Raw genomic sequence first — 23,222 nt, 5'->3', positions numbered from 1 at the left:
TGGAGAAAGTCTTTAATCTTCTTTTTCCTAGATTTTATATATTATCATGTTATTCCAAAATTAACTCTTTCTTTTTAAGTTGGGGGAGAAAGGAAAGGAAAAACGATGAAGATTGAATTCTAGATTTTCTTGTGTATTATTCTCATTTTGTTTCTCTTGTTATTTGGTTTTATATTAAATGGTTTATCTTGTTTAAAACCCAATCCATCTTTATTCTCATCTTGATGTGTTCGCATGTTGTTCATGAGCACAGCAATGATGTAATGGTACATTTAGATTGGCATGGAAAACACCCTCCACCGATAATTGTATTTTCTTTATTAATAATAATAATAGTCAACCTAAATATTTCTTTGTCTAATGATTCATAATTCAAGTATTTATAAATAATAAAGGTATTATAAACAATTATATCAAATGGAGTGTTAAATTGATTGAATTATGTCAATGCTGAAAACTCAATATATAAAAATTGCATTGTATTCACAATCAAAACTTTTCCATTGAGAAATACTTAAATGGTGAATCTCTGTTATATAAAAAGCAAGCGATTTCATGTTCAATGCATTTCTTAGTTTCCAATTTCAGTGTGGTTTATTGAAGTTAAATAAGATTTGAATTTAATGGTTACGATTTTCTCAAAACCTGTATTTTCCAAATCGAAAAATTCATTAGCTCAAATTTTGCAAGACACCCAATATATAGCGGGACCCACCTATGATTTGGCATCATACTCTCTTAAGTCTTAACCACTTACTTTATGTCCAAATCAATTATTCACATAGTCTCCCCACTCATTATTTTCATTCTTAAAACTTGTTTACACCAATTGCTAACTCACATACATTATTCCTCTTCCTTAAAGCATTGCCATCTTACTTACTTAATCGCAGATATTTTGAGGATACTTCCTTCAAATATACTAGGATCATCTTCTAAAGTTTTACTTAATTACTTTATTTTATTATTTAAAGTTTCTATACTTCTAAATTTCAAATTTATTCACTATTTTGCGTTTTGCAGTTTTGAGCTGCAGGTTTTTTGTAAAATATAATTACCTCATCGGTCCATATTTTCGGTGCATAAGAAAATAATTAAAATTCCAAAGTTACCCTCAAAACGAGCATTATCAAATATCAACACGTAAAAATTCCACTAAGCAGACATCTGCCAATAACTTCAAGTAGTGTGGGATGATAAAGAACGAAATTCCTATACTTCGTTTACTAAGGTGCGTCATAAAAAAAAGCGATAATTTTAAAAGATTTTTTATTTTCATCATTGATAAAATATATAATAAACATATCTAATTGTATTCTTTCAGTGAGATGTCAATAAAGATAAAATAGCTCAAATGATAAAAATGATCAAAAATTTTAAGATATTCTAAAGTTTAAATTCATCTTAATAAAAAACGAATTAATTAACCTATAAATGTTTACCTATGTAGGCTAGTTATCAAAGAAAACTTCACCTTATATTAATTATAACATATGAATCAATTTTTTGTAAGAAATTGACCTTCAAAATATTTGTAAAAAAATCTTAATATATATTTGGACAAAGTTTTGAATATGACAGAGTAGAACAAATTGCAAAACGATTATGACTTGTCTCGATGGATTTTTGTTTACGCCCATATAAAAAATGGAGCTAAAAATCATATTTCAAGCTTCATCCATACAAGGAGTTAAAGTCGAGTGGTATTATTATTTTAGAAAATTATATATCAAATTATCCGTAGACTCCGTACCACTCATTAATACAAGCCTAATGATGCTTGAGAAATGAAAATTCGTTTATGTTAAAACGCTCATTTTTTAAAAATGTCTAAAAATAAAGAGTTTTGTTCATATACGTGCCTTTAATATGAAAAGAGGAATTTGGTAATAGAAGGACATTGTTGTCAATTGTCACATCATGACTAGACTTACACTATACATACATTTGTGATAGTGAAACAGACATGGGGCCCACCCCCCATTAGCTGTTGCTTCTCCCCATGATGATTCTTCCTTTGTTGGTTTTTGGTTCATCACCACTAAACACAGTTTTTTAGTTAATAATCTCTTTAGCCCATGTTACACCTATCATCTATGTATCTAATTATTAGACGGCTCTTTTGAATATTATCCATTTCTTTATGTGGCTAAGAAACATGTGCCATGTGAAAATTTTATTTCTTTTGGAGAGATAGATTATAGGGTGGTTTAGGTGAATTGCCTTTCCAATTGATTCATTTGAGTGCAAGTTTAGGAGTTCTTGAGAAGACATTGATGTTGGTATGCTTTTAGATCATAAAACTTCATTATTTACATTTTGAGTAATCAAACTTTTGGAAATGAAAAAGTGGAATGAAAGAAAAACAGAATTTTTACAATATTTAGATATGAATATTTTAGAATAAATTTAGATATGATTTTTAATCGTATTACATTTTATTTTTAACATGTGCAAGTTATTTAGTACTAGAAAAATAAATTGGACAAGAACTTTTCATTTGTTGCGACATTTTCACAAAATTGTGTTTAACTAAATAAAACGATATAGTATTGGACTATTTCTTATAAATTAAGTTAGGTAGCAACTGGAAATTCCAAGAAAGAAAAAAGGAGTTGCTACGAGTTGCGAATTAACCTGATCAATCATCTAATCCTTCACCACTCAAAACAATGGAGCATGAGTTACACCTTCCTTTTCCGGAATTTTTTTCTCCTTTGCTTTTATCCATAGGATCAATATCCTCTTCCCTTCGATCTACTAGAATAAGTATTTCAACTCTTTTTTGGAGGTTCCCAACTCGTTGCTGCGTACCTTAATTTACGGGAAAGTGCTCAATACGATATTCGTTTTATTTAATTAAAAATAATATTGTATTGATCGTCGGACAATAAGTTCATGTAAGCAAATTTCGGCCTCCACATCAGCTTTAAATTTGATGATTTTAGTTTTGTGAAAAAATTATAACAACTAAAAGTTTATATATTATCATATAATTTTAAAGTTCGCGTGCAATTCATGAATTAACTAATAATTTATGTATTTAGAGCCTTAGAGGCCGCTAATATCCCGTAAAAAATTACAATTGCCAAAGACTTTTTATAGGTAAACAATAAAAACAACAAAATAATCACTCATATACGCATCAACCCCGTTATTACAATCATAAAGAGATTAATAAAATCCCCACAGATTTTGGTTAATAACCATCAATATTCTAACCCTAGTTGAGCTATTGGCTAATCTAAATTTATTATACTATATAAATATTGCGACAAGGTCATATATGTTACCTATATATGTATTAATATTAAATTGCCGCACATGACGGCTATAGATAATCTTTTATAGTCAAAAGAAGTGTTATTTTTCCTCTTTTGACAAAAAAAAATGAAAGTTTGCAAAATGAATTCAGTACTATTCTTTTTTAAGTTGCATACTAATACATGAATATTATGGAGTAATTAATTAAGTGATTCAATCTATATCTTATTAGTTATCGTGATAATTAATATCTGAACTATTTAATTAGCTCCTATGCTTTCATAGGCTCAGAATTAATTGTCCCCTAGTTACTTAGGCCCTGCCCACCTTTTCTTAAGTTTTTGGGTCGAGATATTTACATAAAATAGAGTATTGAAGGAGAGGAGCCTAACTTTTTTCAACTATAGTTACGGATGTATAGCTGACCCGATTAACCCGCCATTCGAGAGGATTATAGTTGAATATTTTCAATTCGATAAAAATTATAACTCAATTAGCCTGCAACCGAATAGCCCGACACTCAATAGAGTCGGCCCGACTAACCCGATAAGCTAGCCCGAAACTCGAATACTTAATATTAAATATTTAGATATAAAAATAAAAAATGACAAAATATTATAAAGTCTCATCATTTTATTTTTCTATATTTTTGAGATGTTTTGATTCTATGAATTCAAACTATTGTTGAATATTTTATTATTTTTTCGTTAACAAAGTTGAACATTTTATTGTGATCAACTTATTTTATATGTTATGTAATCTTGATGTTTTTTCAATATCTTATATTTTTGCATTTCATTCTTGCTATATGGAGTAATTTATATCTTTAATTTCTATGTGTATTTTATACATTATACATTATACATTAGATCATTAAAAATAACAAAATACAAATAATTATTTTATTTTTACGCATTTAAGTCGACTAGCCCGATGGGCTAGCCCGAAACCCAAACGGTTAGGGTTGAAAATTTATAACCCGAAAAAATCTTCAGTCTGATTAGTCCGCACCCAATTAACCCGAAATCCGATAGGACTGCCCGAAATCCGGTGGAATGGCCCGATTGACATCCTTAACTACAATAGTTCGAAACTCGCAATTTTGATCACTCGGAACAAAAAAAAAAAAAAAAAAAAAAAAAAAAAAACTCGAAATTTTGAATCAGTTAAACAAATAACCCACACATATATAGAGTCCGGAATCAAAACACCCCATTTAATTGAACTAAAATTTAAAGTAGTGTACGCGCCCCTTCAAAAGAAAATGGAAATCTCTTAAAATGGGAAAAGAATAAAGAAATGTGAATCTAAAGTTATATAGAATGAAGAAGGATTTTGTGAAACTTTTAGAGTTATTAATTTCACCTCATAATTTTTACACTCTACGGACTCATTTGGTACGCGGTATGAGATATAATGTGATATATTTAATTGAAATATTTTTTTTACTATATATCATATTAATATCATGTTTGATAGAATATATATTAAAATATCTATAAAATATATTCCGTCCGTCCCGCGAAATTTGAGCAATTTCTTTTCGGCACGAATTTTAAGGAGTTAGTATTTTGTATGTTAAGTGTAGCATGTGAAAAAGTAAAAAGGTGAATAAAGAAAAAAAATTATCATATAAGAAAAGTGCTCAAACTTCGCGGGTCAACTCGAAAAGTAATACTACTCAAGCTTCGCGGAACAGAGAGAGTAATACATTGTTTGGTATGATGTATTAAAATTATATAGAATCAATAATAGTTATAATTAAGATTTGTATTATGTGTACCACCTCCGTAGGTAATATACATGAGAATCCCTCAAATTAGTAGTATAATATTTTCGGACTTTTAATTTATATGGACCGTGTTTCCTATTATTTCTTACCAAATAATTATGGGGTCCAAGTTTTTAAATAGCACATTTTAAAAGTAGAGTGTTTAATAGCTCCTCTTTAAAACTAACTCTTTTGTATATACCAAAATGAATTAAAAGACTAAAATACCATTTACGGTCAACTTCCGCGCAACATGACATGTGTCCATGATCGGGGACACGATAGACACGACCACGCCATCGATGATAGGCACGATGGCGTGGTCGTGTCCACGATCGTGGACACGTGTCATGTTGCGCGGAAATTAAAGTGGTGGGGACCGTAAGGGTATTTTAGTCCTTTCGCAGATTTTGGTATATAAAAGAGTTAGTTTTAAAAAGGGCTAAAAAACACCATACTTTTAAAAGGTGGTAATTTTTTTGTAGGTTCCCACATAATATATTAACATTATTGAAAACTATACTCCCTTCATCCCACTATTGTTGTCCCATTTACCATTTGGATTGTTCCATTATTGTTGTCTCATTTTCATATAAGGTAATAAATAATCTTTTAAAATGTGTGGGTTCTACCATCTTTTACCAATTTATACCTTATTCTCAATTATTGTGCCTAAAAATTTGTGTTAATAGGTAAAAATGTTCTATTTCTTAAGTTGTATATGAAAAATGTCATACTTTATAAACTCAGGGTGCGTTTTTTTTTTGTTGTAAATTTATCATGAAAAAATGAGGGATAAACAAAATTTCACCATTTAAATCCTTCCTTTCTTTTCCCACATTTCCTACTTGACCCTTACTCATTCCTCATTTACACTACAAAGTTGGAATAATATTATCCCTCCAAAAATGGTGTGATAATATTATCCCTCCTTTGTAGTGTAAATGAGGAATGAGTAGGGGTCAAGTAGGAAATGTGGGAAAAAAATGAAAGATTTAAATGGTTAAATTTTATTTATCATTCATTTTCCCATGATAAATTTACAACCAAAGAAAACGCACCCTTAAGCATTTTATGCCCAAATTATGTGAAGAACCTATTTTATCCTTTGATGTTGATGTGTTTGTTTGATTTTTTGTGAAAGTCTTACACATTTGACCGATTTGACAACTATCAATCATAAAAGTAAACGATTTGACAGCTATTAGTCAATAACTTATTTGACCGGTGGGTGGCTAGATCGTCTGATCGCCAGGGCGGGCAAATCATTTAACCGGGCAGTCAGATGATTTTACTGGGCAGATTATATGACCACCTGATAAAATCATCTGGCTATCAGTCAAATCGTGGAGAATCATGAAAGACCGGATGCCCACTTGCGACAATCTGCAAAAAAGACAGGTGGATATTCCCAGCTCGAAAGCACAATGCGTTTTCTGTAAATCACAGACTGAAGACACCAACCACATCTTCTTTGCTTGCCAAAGAACCACCAAAGTCTGGTATGAGATTTTTTTTGGCTTGGCCTCCAATCGGTGCTTCACACTGCAGCGAAAGACCACTTCTTTGCCTTCAAGAATCTTGGCCTTAAGGATAATGGCAATTTCCTTTGGAGCTGCTGGTTATGTACTGTTTGGTGCATTTGGAACGGTCGAAACGAGTGTAAATTCAACAAGGGTCAGTGGAACGAGGAGAAAACAGTCCGAGAGATAAAGACAAGACTTTGGACTTGGAGGACAGCATATTCTTTGGAGATTTCAGCAGGAGATATCAGATCTTGGCTCCTCAACAATCACATTTTGGAGTAATCGAGTTTTCCCTTATTTGCTAGGAGTGGTCTGAGGTCTCTTTTACTTGTTGTCCTCCTTCTGTTTCTTTTATGTATTTTCGATTTTTCCTCCCTCTTGTACCAAGTTTTTCTCCTTCTTAATAATAATTCCCTGTCCTGACCCAAAAAAAAAAAAATCGTTGACTTTTTTTGACTGATAGCTATCAAATTGATCAAATGTGTAAGACTTTCATAAAAAATCAAGCAAGCTCATCAACATTAAATGGTACTCCCTCCGTCCCGCTATTTAAGTCTCGTTACTTTTCGGCACGGAGATTAAGAAGAAGCAAATTAGGTGAATAAGTAGTGTGGTCCACATGTTTAAGTTTTGTGATTAGGGAATAACTAATTATTTCTATTTTATTTTATCAATATCAAAAAGTCTTAATTTTTTTCTTATTAATTTAATTTTTAATAAACTATAATTAAATTAATTATTCCTTAAAATTCGAAATATACCCAAATCTGCAATTTCCAAAAATACAAAATCTACAATTCAACCCATTTCCAGCTTTAATAAACATTCTATTTGAACAACTTCAAGCTTCAAGCTTCAAAAATAGATCTCCGGAAATCCATTCTACATTCCAACTTCAAGCTTCAAAAAATACAATCTACAACTTCCAGCTTTAATAAACATTTCCAGAAATCTGCAATCTACAATCTGCAATCTGTAATTCAAAAATACAACTTCCAGAATGCAGATTCTACATTTCCAGAATGCAGATTCAACTTCTAGAATGCAGAAATACAAAATCTACAATTCTACATTCCAACTTCAAGCTTTAATAAACATTTCCAGAAATCTGCAACTTCAAGCTTCAACCCATTTCACCAATCCATTCTATTTGAACACAAACAGATCTCTTGCAATTTCCCAGGAGATAGAGAGTAAGATAGAGTGAGAGACAGATCTGTGAGGGACATGGAGGCGGAGTGAGCGAGGAAGAAAGAAGGAGCAGAGGCGGCGGCAGCGGCCGCCGCGAACAAGAGATAAAGGGAGATCGAGAAGGAGAGCAGGGAGAAAGAGATCTCGATAGAGAAAAAGAATGGGGTTACCTGAGACAGAGGGCGGCGGTGCGACGGCAACGGTGGTGGCGGGACTCACCAAAGGGGCGAAAATTCGAAGAGAAGCAGGGAACCCTAGAAATTGGGGTAAGAAAAAAGCAAGGTAGGAGGGAAAAGAAGAGGCGGCGTGGGTGGAGGCGGCAGGGGGTGGCGCGATGGTGGAGGTGGGAGGGCGGTGGAGGTGGCAAGATGGTGGAGGTGGGAGGTGGGAGGGCGGTGGATTGGTGAAGAAAAGAGAGAGGAAAGAGAATGTGGAGAGAGAAAGAAAATTAGGGGTTAATTAGTGTGATAATTAGTGATCTCATTTAATGTTAAGCATCCCCTTATTATTTCCTTTTTAGGAAATGGGACATTATCGGTGGGACAACCCAAAAAGGAAAATGGAACTTGAATAGCGGGACGGAGGGAGTATTTAAAGAATAGGGCATCGAATGCTTATGTTTATAAAAGAGAACATTTTTCATATATAACTTCAGGAATAGAGCATTTTAAATTTTTATTCTAAAACTTTGGGATAACAATAATGAAATGGAGGGAGTATAAAATAAGTGACGTACTAAAAAAAACTAAGCGAAATCGATTATTAAAAAAAAAAAAAAGCGAAATCCAGTTAAGCTGAAAAACTGTAAACCTGAAGCCCCTCAAAAGAAAATAAAAAATAAAATAAAATAACTGTAAACCTGAATATTGACGTTAGGGCTGGAAAAATATACCGAAAATTCGGTATACCGGCCATACCGTACCGTAAAATACCGCAAAATACCGAATTTAAGGTATACCGGTTTTTTTGGTAAGGTATGATACCGTACCGAAGATTTACGATAAGGTAAAGGTATGGATTTTCCAAATACCGGGGTATACCGGTGTATACCGATACCGCGGTATATATCGAAAAAATCAATAAATACCGTATTAAAGGTATATACTAGAATACGGTATGATACCGTATTACTGGTATACCGAATATTACTGCATATACCGGTGATGCGGTATCATACCTTATTCTGGTATACCTTAATATTCGGTATATACCGGTAATAAGGTACAATACCTTATTCTGATATACCGCAGTTGTCCGCGTATATTGGTATACCGAAAATCGCGGTATATATCGTATCAAAATCTATAGTTTTAAAATATATAATATTTATTTTTATGTCTATATTTTTAAAAATATTTATAAATTTTATAAAATGATGTATATAATCTATATTATAAGAATATATACAATTGTACATGAATTTATAAATATCATCAAATGATACAAAAATAAATAAAATATAGTATATAGTATAAGTCATACAATAAAATAAAATTGTTTATTTTGATATTATAGTATAGTTATAATATATAACTAAAATTATTGTTTTACAATAGATTATACATCTAACTTATAATGGTTACATATATAATAGCATAGTTATAATATTAGTATTATATTATAAATAATATTACGTCTAACATATAAATTATATGTAACTTATAACATCTATATAATTTACTATATATTACATGAATGCATACAAGTATGCGAATATAAATATCATCAAATGATATAAAAGTGAATAAAATATAATATAGTATGTAAGTTATATAATTTAATATAACTGAATTATTTATATTGATATTATAACACAATTATAATATAATATTCTATATTATATAACTAAGATTATTGTACAGTTATAATATAATATTCTATATTATATAACTAAGATTATTGTACAGTTATAATATAATATTCTATATTATATAACTAAGATTATTGTTCTACAATAAATTATACATCTGACGTGTAACATCTATGTATATAATAGCATATCTATAATTAATATTGATATTATATTATAACTTAGATTACATCTAACTTATAAATCTCATATAACTTATAACATCTATATAGTATATAGTATATACTATATAACTTATAAATTTATAAATATCATCAAATGATACAAAAACAAATAAAATATAGTATATAGTATAAGTTATACAATAAAATAAAATTATTTATTTTGATATTATAGTATAGTTATAATATATAACTAAAATTATTGTTTTACAATAAATTATACATCTAACTTATAATAGTTACATATATAATAGCATAGTTATAATATTAGTATTATATTATAAATAATATTACTTCTGACATATAAATTATATGTAACTTATAACATTTATATAATTTATTATATATTACATGAATGCATACAAGTATGCGAATATAAAGTACGGTATACCAATTGAATTTTTTCGATTTTGATAATACCGATTATGTTGGTATACCGTTAAAGTGCGGTATACCGTGAAAGTACGGTATACCGAAATTCGGTAAGGTATACCGAAATAAAGGTACGGTAAAGGTTTTGTATATTCTCCATACCGTACTTAAGGTATACCGAACTAAGGTATACCGTAGGTAAAGGTAAGGTAAAGGTATGAATTTTCTCCATACCGGAGGTAAAGGTAAGGTATAAGGTATGATCGATTTAATAAGGTATACCGTACCGTGCCACCCCTAATTGATGTATGTTACTTCATAGATTTACTTTAAAATGTTCAGCACTTTAGATTTATGAAAAGATCACACTGAACGATAGATTTGCAGCTAAAGATTAGATTCAATTTTAATTCATTAGGAGGGTATTAAAAAAAGGAGCAACTAGAAATATTAAATTAGGCACAGAAATTAGAACTGCTGGCACAGGTTGACCAGACTGTCAACTTACTCAGTATAGTCAACTAAAAAAATAGTAGTACTACTAATTTCTTAAGTTAATTAAATAAATCCCAACCCGTAATTAGGCGGTGTTAGAGGGATTATTTTATGCTTCACCTCTTCGGTATGAGGTTGTCCTTGTTGATTGAATTACTACTATTATTTTTATAGGATACGAATATTCATATTTCGTTGACCTTTTCTTGCTGCCTTCTATCGTTTCGAAGTCCAATTGTAATGGTGAAACTAAGAACATACTCCCTCCTATCCTTTTTGTTTGTCATCCTAAGCTCAAGCACACTTTTTAATAAAAAAATATTATGTCCAACATAACCTCATTAAACATCACTTATTTTAGTGGAGTATATTAATTACCCAATATTTATTTGGTGGATAACAAAAAAAAATCTAAACACTCTTGATCTTCTTATATCAAAGCACACTAAAACACTCGAAAACATTTTTCTTTTGCATGTGACCAATGGCATATCCAATTTGGATTCACTATTCCCATTTGTATCCATGAGTTCAGAATGCCAAAATAAATGTTATTCCTACAACAAAAAGTGATGATTATATAAGAATTGTATATATCATTGAAAAGCGTAAAAGATTGAAACCACAAAAGTAGTTAACAAAGATTACTTACTGATTCAGATTACATTTTCTTAAGAAATATATCTGCAGAAGTTTGATGGAAAATTGTAGATAAATAGAGTGAAAAAGGAGCCGATCCATCACTAAAACTAGAGGAAATAGGAAAAGTCATTTTAATTGTGATTAATGCATGATATTAAATAAGGTTAAGAATGGGATAATTTCTCAAAACGTCAAGTAAAACATAAATAATTGAGATTGTTGAAACGACTAAGAAAAAGAATAGGAGGGAGTATATTTTAATAAATAATTTATATAGTTCAATGGAGACTACTCTCCTATATAGAGAATGAATACCAAATTAGAGTCATTGATTTCATCAAAATCAATGAATCAGATTCATCCGAATTCTTCAAGTTTAGGAAATCTCGTAAATTCCTCATTTTTCAATTCTAGGAACCAACGAACATTATTATGAACTTACGAACATACTAATGAACATTTATTGACTATTACAACTGAGGGTTTTTTTTGGTAATTTCAGCTCTGAGTACAAAGGAGCATTTCAACCATTTTAGCTTTATTTCTCTTAAGGCCGAAGGATAATTTTGTCTCTTCAGATCTTCAAACACCATGTTGGCCTACAAGGGGAAAACGAATATTCAGCTGCCTCCATGTGTCACAGATTATTAAGGAACGACCTACGGTTATGGGACCAGTACTCCTAGGTGCGCCAAGTAGTGTCAACTCTAAAGTATTTTTTTTGTTTTGTTTCTCCAGCTCTGAGTCTCGCAGGATCAACTCCACATGGATTAGCATTGTCGACTGGTATCAAGCTCTTCTCATAATTCTTCAAGTAACCAAGTTATTTCATTTTTCACTTATTCTTGCATTATTTTCAGCTTTGTTTTCTCTGGCAAAGTAAACAGATATGCATGCTCAAAAACTCTGCTCAGCTTTGTTTGATAGAGGGTGCAATGCTTTTGGGATTGGGTGCTATATTTCGAAACCATTAAGGAAGAATTATAGTGGATGTTGCGAAGAGAACAATCTCGTTTTTCAAGTGTAATGATTGGTGAAATTATGGCGATGGTGTAAGGAATTGTCATCAGATTGGAACATAAAATAGCATCTATTGAGGTTTACACAGAGTACTCTCTTCTTTTAGTGCGTGTCATGGCGAATGAGGAGGATGAAGATCAGTTTTTACTCAGTGATAGTCAAAATATTTGGAGTAATACTAGGGAGCTAATCCAAGTATGTCATGTGTATAAAATAACACATAATGTTGTGCATAGTTTAGTTCAGTTTGCTAAATCTTACTTTTGGCCTATTTGTTGGATCATAAATTTTCCTAGATGACTTAAAAATATGATTTCAGATGACATTTCATGAATAATTTTGTTTTTGTTTCCGCATCAAAGAAAAAAAGTTTTATCGTGTTCAAACAAATTAATATTGTGGCAACTAACGATTGCAGAATATGGATGAAGAGTATTTTTTTTTTTTAAACGAAAAGGGAATATATATTATTACAAATACGAATGTACTATATCAAGAAGTCAAATCAAAAAATCCAACTTTCAGATCATCACATCTTTTTGAAAAACTAAAGCAAAACTTATGAGTTGCCTTATTAGCATCTCTGCGAGCATGGCAAAAATCACGCACCAAGTAATTGCGAGCATATACTCAAATACTTCCCATAAATCGTTGCACAGCGAGTTCGACCCCCGATATGTATCATGCAATACGTGTATAGCGAAAAGCGAATCCACGAGGATAACAATAGGCCCGAAGTCATTTTCCAATGGCTGAAGGGTATTTAAATCAATTCAATCAGATCTGTTGCCAAAACAAAAGCAAAAAAAAAAAAAATCAATCAGATCTATTTTTCTTTCATAAATTTAATATCTGCAAATAGTAGAATTTTTCTTTAAAATATATGAATGAGTAAAATTGACCTAAATTATCTTTTAGCAACATAAATTAAAATTTTAAAAGTAAAAAAGCTCATCATGATTACTCTTTACATTAAAAGTTTATTGAATAGATATCAATTTCAGGAAAAAGACAGTAAAAAATTTTAAAAGAAAATTTATAAAATCAAAAAGATATTGATAGAGATTAATAAAGCAAAGATGCCCTACTTTACCTTGTAAAGGATTACAACTTTACCTTAAATCATTAGTGCATACACGCTTTAAAATTGAAATCGTAAAAGGAGAAACAAAGAGAGAAGGAAAAAATAAAAATTGTATCACTCCAATAAAAAAAGGCATGCTTGCTTCGAAAGGAAAAAAGGGTTGCTTAAAAGAAACTTCGGCCAATATATGGCACATGCATCCAATTAATGTAAGGAAAAATTGTATCTATTTCTTAATAGATAAATTTGCTAGAAATAATAACTAAACACATTCCAGCTTCAAATTTTATATATGCAAAGGAAATTAATTATTATATCTGTACATAAGATAGTAAGACATATCTAAATTTAGGGCATGTTTCTTCCTACAAGTTGAGTTTTAACCAAAGTTTATTAGACATGTAACGCGTGTCTACCGGGTTTCACCCCGTTATGTTACATACTTACATGTTTATCGGGTTTCTTTCGTTATAATAGATGAATACTCTTTTTCTTTTTTGATATTTTTTTGCATGAGATTTTCGTCAAAAAGATTTTTAAAGAGGTTCAACCCTTAGTTAGCATTTACATGCTTTCAAAGAATTTTTATAAATTCTAAATAGTTTTGTAGTTACGACATTATTGCTACGAATGCATGCCATAAATTTAACAATGTATATGTTGAATCCCGACTCGATAATATTTAAAGCCTACGTACATCAGATTCGATTTTAATTAATTCTTTAGCTAGTCAAATTGGATGCCCAAAGCCCAAAATGTTAGCTATCTTTTGATCAAATTTTCATACTTGTCAGAAAATCTACCTGAAAAAATAGATTTCTTTCTTATTTTCTAAGAAAATTGTGTGTGTGAAACGAACTTAATACTATATTACTATATGATATCTCAAGTTTCGGTGGAAGATATTCAGATTCATCAAGAAAATGTACTAAAATAATCGGAGATATTTAATCGAAGGATCAAATTGTACGATAGTATGTGAAAAGTCTTTAGATATTAACCAAAATTGACTTCGCGACCAAAACTCTTACAGAAATCGATGATCGTGTACTATATATTTTTATTTATTTATTTATTATTTTCACACATGACTTATAATTACTCAATCTCTCATGTGCAAAGTGCAAACTACAAAATGCATTTTGACAACAAAAATAATTAATGGTAAATAAGCGACAAAAATGGATCTAATTACTAATACACGTCGAAACCGAAATAAGTCTTCGAATTTTTATGGATAAAAGTCTTACGAAAACAAAAGAATATCTCGAGTTCAATCCCCGGTGTAATTTTTTTTTATTTATATATGAATAATGTTCTCGTTTATGTGCGATTATTTTCCCACATTTATGTGGTGTATGTAGAGGTCTCGTCTGCGTGCAGTTGACTTATGTGATTATATAGGAGGCGTTTGGTGTAAGTGATAAGACATGATTGATAAAATAATTCACCTTAATCAAGTGTTTAGTTTGTATGATTGAGCTCGTGATTGATAATTCGTGTTAGGTTCCAGAAAGTCAGGATAGGTGTATGGGGGGAATACACCTATAGGCTATTTTTCAAAAACAACAAGCAAAACCTTTTGACTGATGAAACAGTTAAAGAAAACTTTAGTGCAAAGGTTGAAGACTGATACTGAATCTCTCTTCAATAAAGAGATATCAGTTAAGCGCAAGGCTTTAACTGATATGCGTGAGGCTTAAGTCTTGTTGTAAAACAGAGGAGTGTTATGAATCTTACTAACTATCCGAAGATTGATCAGTTAGACTAATAACACTGGCAGCGAAAAACTTTTCTTTTGAAATAGCCTTGTGATTAACAGTTGTCAAGATTTTAGTTTCACTTTGCAATTAATCAGTTTCAGTTAATTAATAGTTTATGCGCAGATAAGAAAGTAAATACTGAAAGCGATAAATGACAAAGTGATTTTTACGTGGTTCGGAATTCAATTCCTACGTTCACGGTTAGTTGATCACACTGACAAACACTCTGGGCTTGTGCTTACGGGTACACAACAAACCTTACAACTGAAAATTAAATTTTCAGTACCAACACACTAGGTTGGATTTCTCAAACACACTTTGCACGCTAAGACACAACAATGCCTTTGCTAGCGCTGGCTAAGATCTCTTGGAGTTAGAACACTGGTCTGAACTCCTCTCGGCTCAAACTCTCATTTCGGTCAGTTGAAAGGAGATTCAAAAACTGCCAACTAGATCACATAGAACAGGCTCTCTGTAATTGGTAACTTTGGCTTTGGATGAACAAGTATTTGCCTAAGGTTCTAAGAGAATGTATGTAATCAGCAATGGACTGATTTTGGCTTTAGGATTATCTTATTCGATTCAAACTTTGGAAGGCTTTGATTGATTGAGTTGCGATTTCGCAACGTTTCAGCTTGTGTATTTGAATCAGTGAAGATTGAAGTGATCCTCGAGCTCTATTTATAGGAGAGGTCTTGAATAGATCCATTGGCGGAGATGGTTCAAGAATTCATCCGTTGGAGAGTAATTCGAATTTGGCTGGGGCTTCAATCTTCGAGGTTCCTTGTTTGGTGAGAAACAGCTACTCGATACAGGAGGTAAGATGCTTCTGAAAAGTAATCACCAAAAAGAAATGTTCTGCAGAGAAAAGACGATCCTCTGTATCCCTGCATTTAATGCGGCTGTACTTTGACGTGGGTGGCTTTCCTTTAATCTTCTGGAGTATCAGTCCGATGAAGAATGTTAACTGATATTTGACTTTAGTATCAGTCCGTTGAATCCACATGGCCTGCATTAATGAATTAGTCATAACTGATTCTTCAGTTGAGAAACTCGTTTAGTCAAATATCAGTATTTGACTCTGCCTTTAATCGCGAACATTAGTTGAGTTCTTCAGTCTTCAGTCTTTAGTTCTTCGTTCTTCGTTCTTCGTTCTTCATTCTTCATTCCTCCGGTCTTCAGTCTTCAGAACACTAAACAAGCTAGAAAGTGAACTCCAACACTTGAGTTCGAAAGATTCTAGTCTATTACAAGAAAACCTAATAATTTTGGTATCATCAAAACAAAGGCTAGGATATTTCATTAAGTTCCCAACAATTCGGCCTAATCACTCAAATGAGTGATTGTTCATCACCCTAAGTTGAGTGGATTATTTAAGTACCCTCAAATCCTATCAATCTTATTTATCTCATCCACAAACCAAACACCTCCATAATATATATATATATATATATATATATATATATATATATATAGGGGGCCGCTCCAATGAGACCCCCTAATTTTAGTGAGATCTAGGGCGCGATCTGGTGCGTTTATTTTATCAATCCTATGGCTGATATTGTATCTGGAGGGTGATTTTTTTTCGCAGGGTTCGAATCCTGAAGGGAGCAGAATATTTTAAATTTTGTTATTCATCATTATATACTGCTTTGTTCATCAGTATATACGGCCCTGTTCATCAGTTTATATGTCTTATTCATTACGAATTTTTAAAATTTTATTTTTCATCAGTATATACATCTTGTTCATTAGATATACGTTTTGTTCATTAGTATTATATGTTTTATTCATTGTACTCATGTTACACGAAAAATGGGGGGTCTCACTGGAGCGCGCCCCTATATATATATATATATATATATATATATATATATATATATATATATATATATATATATATAGGGGAGAGCTACGGTAAAAACACTTCTTAAAATATAAATATAAACGTTTTTTAATATACGAATTTTATCCAACAGGGTTACGAATTCATCAAACATGGTTACGAATTGTGAAAAATAATTTTTTGCTACCTTTGGGATTCAAACCCAGGACCATGAATTCATCCAACAGGGTTACGAATCAACCGTAGATCTTGATGATCTAAGGGCTGAAAATCATTTATATTTTATACACTTAAGAGTGTTTTTATTCTAGCCCTCCCCTATATATATATATATATATATATATATATATATATATATATAGGGAAGGGCTAAAATAAGAGCATTTCTTAAGATATAAAATAAGAATTATTTTCAGCCCTTAGATCATCAAGATCTACGGTTGATTCATAATCCTGTTGGATGGATTTATGGTCCTAAGTTCGAATCCCAAAGGTAGCAAAAATTTATTTTTCACAATTCATACCTTTGTACAGAGAATTCATACGTGTTCTACATAAAATTCATACATTAAAAATTGCTCTTATTTCTTATTTTAAAATGTGCTCTGATTGGGCGTATTTATACGCATTTATTTGAGGGATTTTAGTATGTTTTCAATGCTTAATTCGTGTTAAATATCATCTTTTGGATATGGATTATGGTCTTATGTGAATTTTGATGGTATTTAATAGGTTTTGAAGAAAAGACATGATTTTGAGAAGAATTTTGAAGCTTGAAGTGGTAGAGAATGAAGGCTGTGCGGACAAGGATTAATGGGCTGGATCTTTGATTATTATTAGCTGATCATATTTAAATTGTTTTGGGATTGGGAATAGTTCCAAATTTGGACCTTTGCGCCACTTTTCCCTATTAGCTTTTAATTAGATTAGTTGTGGGCTTTACGTCATTTTTGACTAGTTGCCTAATTAGACTTGTTTTAGTTGCCTTATTAGACTAAGGTTTTGATTATTTTCTTAGTATATATATATTAGTATTCAGCACACTTTGTTTGGAGACATATCATATATTCAGACACCAACTTTTGAGAGCAGCAACTGCGATTTTGGAGTTCTTCCAATCAAGTTTTATTTCTTTCATCATTCTTTGCAATTTATTCTTTTTATTTATTTCTTTTGTTATTTAATTATTATGTTTTCTAGCTAAATTCGTTTATTCCGGCATTGATTAGGGAAGCACTAGCAAAATTATTCTGTGAGATCTAATTGTTCTTATACTTTATTTTTATGCTTGCATCTGCGATTCTCCATGTTTAATGATATTAATTGTTTTAATCCATTAGATAGTTGCAAATATTTATTGGGTTAGAATTAATTATATAGCCAATTGAACCGGCCATCCGTAATTGTGGTTTAGGTTTGATTAGTGGTAAATTGACTCATCAGGGTTAAGGGAAAAGCAGTCTTAATTCAATAATCCTGCGTCAGAGTTTATTGGTTTTGAATCGGGTTTCTCTAAATATTAATGCTGTCGGCTCATTAAACCTATAGAGCGTCTCTTACGGTTGTCAGTCGATTAGGGTAGTAATTAGAGCGTCTTCCTGATTATCGAATAATTAAGGAGAAATAAGATCACGTCAGAAGCGTCTTCGGTGGTTATAACTGGTTTGTTTGCATGATTTAAAGTTATTTTTGCATCGATGATCGGAATAATTGAGCTAGGGTGGACTTAATTGATTGCTGGAATTCTTTTATTAATTGTTGGAATTTTTATTCATCTTTTAGTTAATTGGAAAAATTGGTTTATTCGGATTTTATTTATTTAATTTTAAGTTTAGTATTTTCTATATTTTCTTCTCAAAATTTCGTGGTTACTTTGCAGACTTTAATTGGAGAAATTCTCGTCAGTCCCTTGGGAGACGATTTTGCTTACTGCTGTCTGCGCAGTGTGGGCATACCGGCTGACTGCCGGATATTTTTGGTGTAAAACGACGCACCAAATTTTGGCGCCGTTGCCGGGGATTGGTTTTAAGTAGGATTTTACTGATTTCAGTCTGTCTTTTATTTTTAGTTATTTTATTTTTAGTTTATGCCCCGTTCTTCTCGTACAGGCGTATTAGTTTTTGATCCAGAAATCGAGAAGACCGCACGAAAGTTGAAGAAGCAAGCTAAGGAGTGGAAAAAGAGATCCAATTCTGCTCCACCGAGTCTTGAGGATCAAGAAGAAATTGAAGATCCAATGGGTAACCGTAATAATAGGGATGAGGAGAACGATAGAGAGATCGTTGATCCTCGACAGGAACCACCTCAACTGATCAGAGAGTTAGGCCGTCATAGAAGCAATCGCCCTTTGTGCATTGTCCTTCCTGCCATTAATGGCAACGCTGAAATACGGCCTGGTTTCATTCAAGTGCTACCCAAATTCGGTGATTTACCTGGAGAGAGTGCACACAAGCATCTGACTGAATTTGATCTAGTTTGCTCAACTCTACGCCCTCATGGTTTTACTGAAAATAATTTGAGGCTATTGACTTTTTCTCATACTTTGCAGGGTAGAGCGAGAGATTGGCTTTTTGATCTTCCTCCTGGTTCGATTAGAACTTGGGGAGATTTAGAAGAACAATTCTTGCGAAAATTCTTTCCTGAGTCCAGAGCTGCAAATTTGAGAATGGCCATTAGCAGCATTAAACAGAAGAAGGCGGAGAGTTTAGCCGATTATTGGGAGAGATTCCAACAGCTGTGTCGCAAGTGTCCTGATCATGGATTTTATGACTACCAATTGCTTACTAACTATTTTTATCGTGGTATGTCTTCTTTTGATAGGAAAATTGTTGACGCTGCTTGTGGTGGAAGCTTGACCAATAAAACTTTGGACGAAGCAAAGCAACTCATCGTTGACATGGTTTCAAATGGCCAACAATATGAGGATGAGGATGATGATCGTTATAGGCCAGTGCAGAAAGTAGAAGATTCCAACATGAACGAGAGAATTGATGCTCTCACCTCTTTAGTTAGAGGACTTGCTGTCTCTAAAACTCAACACGTTCAATGTGGAATTTGCTTTGAAAATAATCATCATACTGATGCATGTCCATCTCTGCAGGATAATAATACTGAGCAAGCGTGCATGGGATCCGCTGATGAGCAAGAGATGAACGCACAAAGGCAAAGGCGAAACGACCCTTTTTCCAACACCTACAATCCAGGGTGGAGAAATCACCCAAATTTTAGGTGGAGACAGCAGGAACCAAGGATGTACGCGCCGAATCCGCCTCAGGCTGGACAGTATGCCCATACCGCACGTCCTGCACCGAGTTCTGCACCCAATATGAGCGATATCATGAAGAGCCTCGCCCAGAGCAGTGAAATTGTGAAGAATTTGGTGCAAAGTCAGCAGGCATTCCAGCATGAAACTCAGGCAGCGTTGAGTAATATGGGCACACAAATCACGCAGTTAGCCACTCAGGTGAACAAGCTGCAGGCGAATCAAGGCCGACTTCCTTCTGTCACGGAGATGAATCCCAAGGAAAATGCAAGTGCTGTAACTACAAGAAGTGGGAGAATTCTAGTTGAGCCACAACCTAAGCAGCAGGACAAAGAAGAAAAGCTCGATGAAGCCAAGGACAATGCAATTAGTGAGAAGTCACCAGAATCCACCGAGCCTAGCTCTTCTAAGGTAAGTGGAAAACCTAAGGTTTCAATTCCTCAATCATTGATTGCACCACCTTTTCCTTCTAGGTTGGCTCAGAACAAGAGAATTGAAGAAGAGAAGGATATTCTAGAAATCTTCAAAAAGGTAGAAATAAACTTGCCCTTGCTTGATGCAATTAAGCAAGTTCCCAGGTACGCAAAGTTTTTAAAAGAGTTATGCTCTAAGAAAATGAAGTTTGGGAATGATGCGAAAATTCGAGTGAGTGAGAATGTTTCTGCTGTTCTTCAAAGAAAATTGCCCCAAAAGTGTCGAGATCCTGGTATGTTCACCATTCCATGCATTATAGGTAATAAGACTGTTGAGAGAGCCATGTTAGATTTAGGAGCGTCCATAAATGTCATGCCTTATTCTGTGTATAAGGATTTGCAATTAGGACCTTTGAAAGACACTCGTGTTATCATTCAGTTAGCTGATAGGTCTACTGCATATCCCGAAGGTGTTGTTGAGGATGTCCTTGTCAAGGTCAATGATTTGATTTTTCCTGTGGATTTTTATATTGTTGATATGGATGATTCTGCCTCTGCTAAGCAATCTTTGATTCTTTTAGGGAGACCATTCATGAAAACTGCTAAGGCAAAAATTGATGTGGATAGTGGAATGCTTAGCCTTGAATTTGATGGAGATATTGTCACATTTAATATTTTTGAGGCTATGAAGCATGTTGAGGATCCTGAATCTGTGTTCATGATTGATGTTATTGACCCTTTGGTTGAGGAATTTGTTAAGAATTTCAGGGAGGATGAGCTTGAGTAGGTTATTTTCAGTTCCCTAACTGAAGAGAACATCAAAACTGAGGAGAATGAAGCCATTAGAGAGATTATCATGCAGCTGTACTCAACGGAGGAAATTCCAGTTCGGCACTTGTCGAGCAGGATGCCCATACCGACCAGCACAGAACCGATTTTGCCCTCTGTTGTGAAGCCACCGAAGCTGGACTTGAAGGTACTGCCCCAGCATCTGAAATATGTGTTTTTAGGAGAGGATGACACGCTGCCAGTGATCATCAGCAATGAACTCAGTGCAGAACAAGAGGTAAGGTTGGTAAGTCTTCTTAAGATGCATAAATCTGCCATTGGATGGACTATAGCCGATATCAAAGGTATTAGTCCCTCTACTTGCATGCATAGAATCTTACTTGAGCCTAATAGTAAGCCGTTTAGGGATCCTCAAAGAAAATTGAACCCTGTCATGAAAGAAGTTGTGCTTAAAGAAATTCTTAAATTGCTTGATTTAGGGATTATTTATCCGATTTCTGATAGTACATGGGTCAGTCCTGTTCATGTGGTTCCTAAGAAGTCTGGTTTTCAATTGGTTAAGAATGAGAAGAATGAGTTGATTCCCATGAGGTTGCAAACTGGTTGGCGTATGTGCATTGATTTTAGGAAGTTGAATAATGCTACTAGGAAAGATCATTTTCCATTACCTTTCATTGATGAGATGCTTGAGCGATTGGCTGGTAAGGAATTCTTTTGTTTTCTTGATGGCTACTCTGGATATTTTCAAATTTTTGTAGCTCAGGAAGATCAAGAGAAAACCACTTTTACTTGTCCTTTTGGCACTTTTGCATGGCGTCGTATGCCGTTTGGATTATGTAATGCTCCTGGTACTTTTCAGCGTTGTATGATGAGTCTATTTTCTGACATGATTGAGAGTTGCATAGAAATTTTCATGGATGATTTTACTGTGCATGGAGACTCTTTTGACCATTGTTTGACTAATCTTGAACAAGTTTTGCAGAGATGTGTCGACACTAATTTGGTGTTGAACTTTGAGAAATGTCATTTCATGGTGAGAGAGGGGATTGTTCTTGGGCATGTGATTTCTGCAAGAGGAGTAGAAGTTGATAAGGCGAAAATTGATTTGATTGTTAAGTTACCTTATCCTTCTAATGTGAAAGAGATTCGTGCTTTCTTAGGCCATGCAGGTTTTTATAGGCGTTTCATAAAAGACTTTGCAAAGACTGCTCAACCTCTCACTAGGTTGCTTCATCAAGATGTGTCTTTTGTGTTCGATGACAAGTGCAAGGAGGCCTTTGATTTTTTGAAGAGTAGACTCACTTCTGCCCCCATCATTCAACCACCAATTTGGGGAGAGCCTTTTGAAATCATGTGCGATGCAAGCGACTACGCCGTTGGAGCAGTGCTAGGGCAGAAAGTTGGGAAAGAGAGCCATGTGATTTACTATGCTTCCAAAACTCTCAACCCGGCTCAATGCAATTACACAACCACGGAGAAGGAGCTTTTAGCCATCGTTTTTGCTTCTGAAAAATTTAGATCTTATTTGATTGGCTCTAAAGTTGTTGTTTATTCTGACCATGCAGCTCTTAAGTATTTGCTCTCTAAAAAAGAATCTAAGCCTCGCTTGATCCGTTGGATTCTTCTTTTGCAGGAATTTGACTTGGAGATTAAAGATAAAAAAGGGAGCCGAGAACTTGGTAGCTGACCATTTGAGCAGACTGCAGACTGTGTCGGACGGTATGCCCATACCAGACGACTTTCCAGACGAACA

General features: G+C 33.2%; 1 protein-coding gene and 1 long non-coding RNA gene across 2 annotated transcripts; one reads left to right on the top strand and one right to left on the bottom strand.

Annotated features, from left to right (window-relative positions):
• Nucleotides 1-7,423: 7,423 nt before the first annotated feature.
• Nucleotides 7,424-8,228, bottom strand: LOC131001263 (uncharacterized). Its single transcript, XR_009093893.1, has 2 exons — nucleotides 7,923-8,228; nucleotides 7,424-7,777 (listed from the first exon to the last, which is right to left on the bottom strand). It is a non-coding gene; the product is annotated as an uncharacterized LOC131001263 (long non-coding RNA).
• A 9,836-nt stretch (nucleotides 8,229-18,064) lies between these two features.
• LOC131001262 (uncharacterized) lies at nucleotides 18,065-21,540 on the top strand. The gene is made up of 2 exons (XM_057927601.1): nucleotides 18,065-20,027; nucleotides 20,106-21,540. Exons 1-2 carry the CDS (start codon nucleotides 19,092-19,094, stop codon nucleotides 21,465-21,467), a joined length of 2,298 nt encoding a protein of 765 aa, XP_057783584.1. The 5' UTR covers nucleotides 18,065-19,091; the 3' UTR covers nucleotides 21,468-21,540.
• Nucleotides 21,541-23,222: the final 1,682 nt, after the last annotated feature.

Source organism: Salvia miltiorrhiza, chromosome 8, assembly GCF_028751815.1.
Source record: "Salvia miltiorrhiza cultivar Shanhuang (shh) chromosome 8, IMPLAD_Smil_shh, whole genome shotgun sequence".
Taxonomy (NCBI): domain Eukaryota; kingdom Viridiplantae; phylum Streptophyta; class Magnoliopsida; order Lamiales; family Lamiaceae; genus Salvia; species Salvia miltiorrhiza.
Note: the sequence above shows the minus strand (reverse complement) of the source record. Positions and strands in the feature narration are given on the sequence as shown.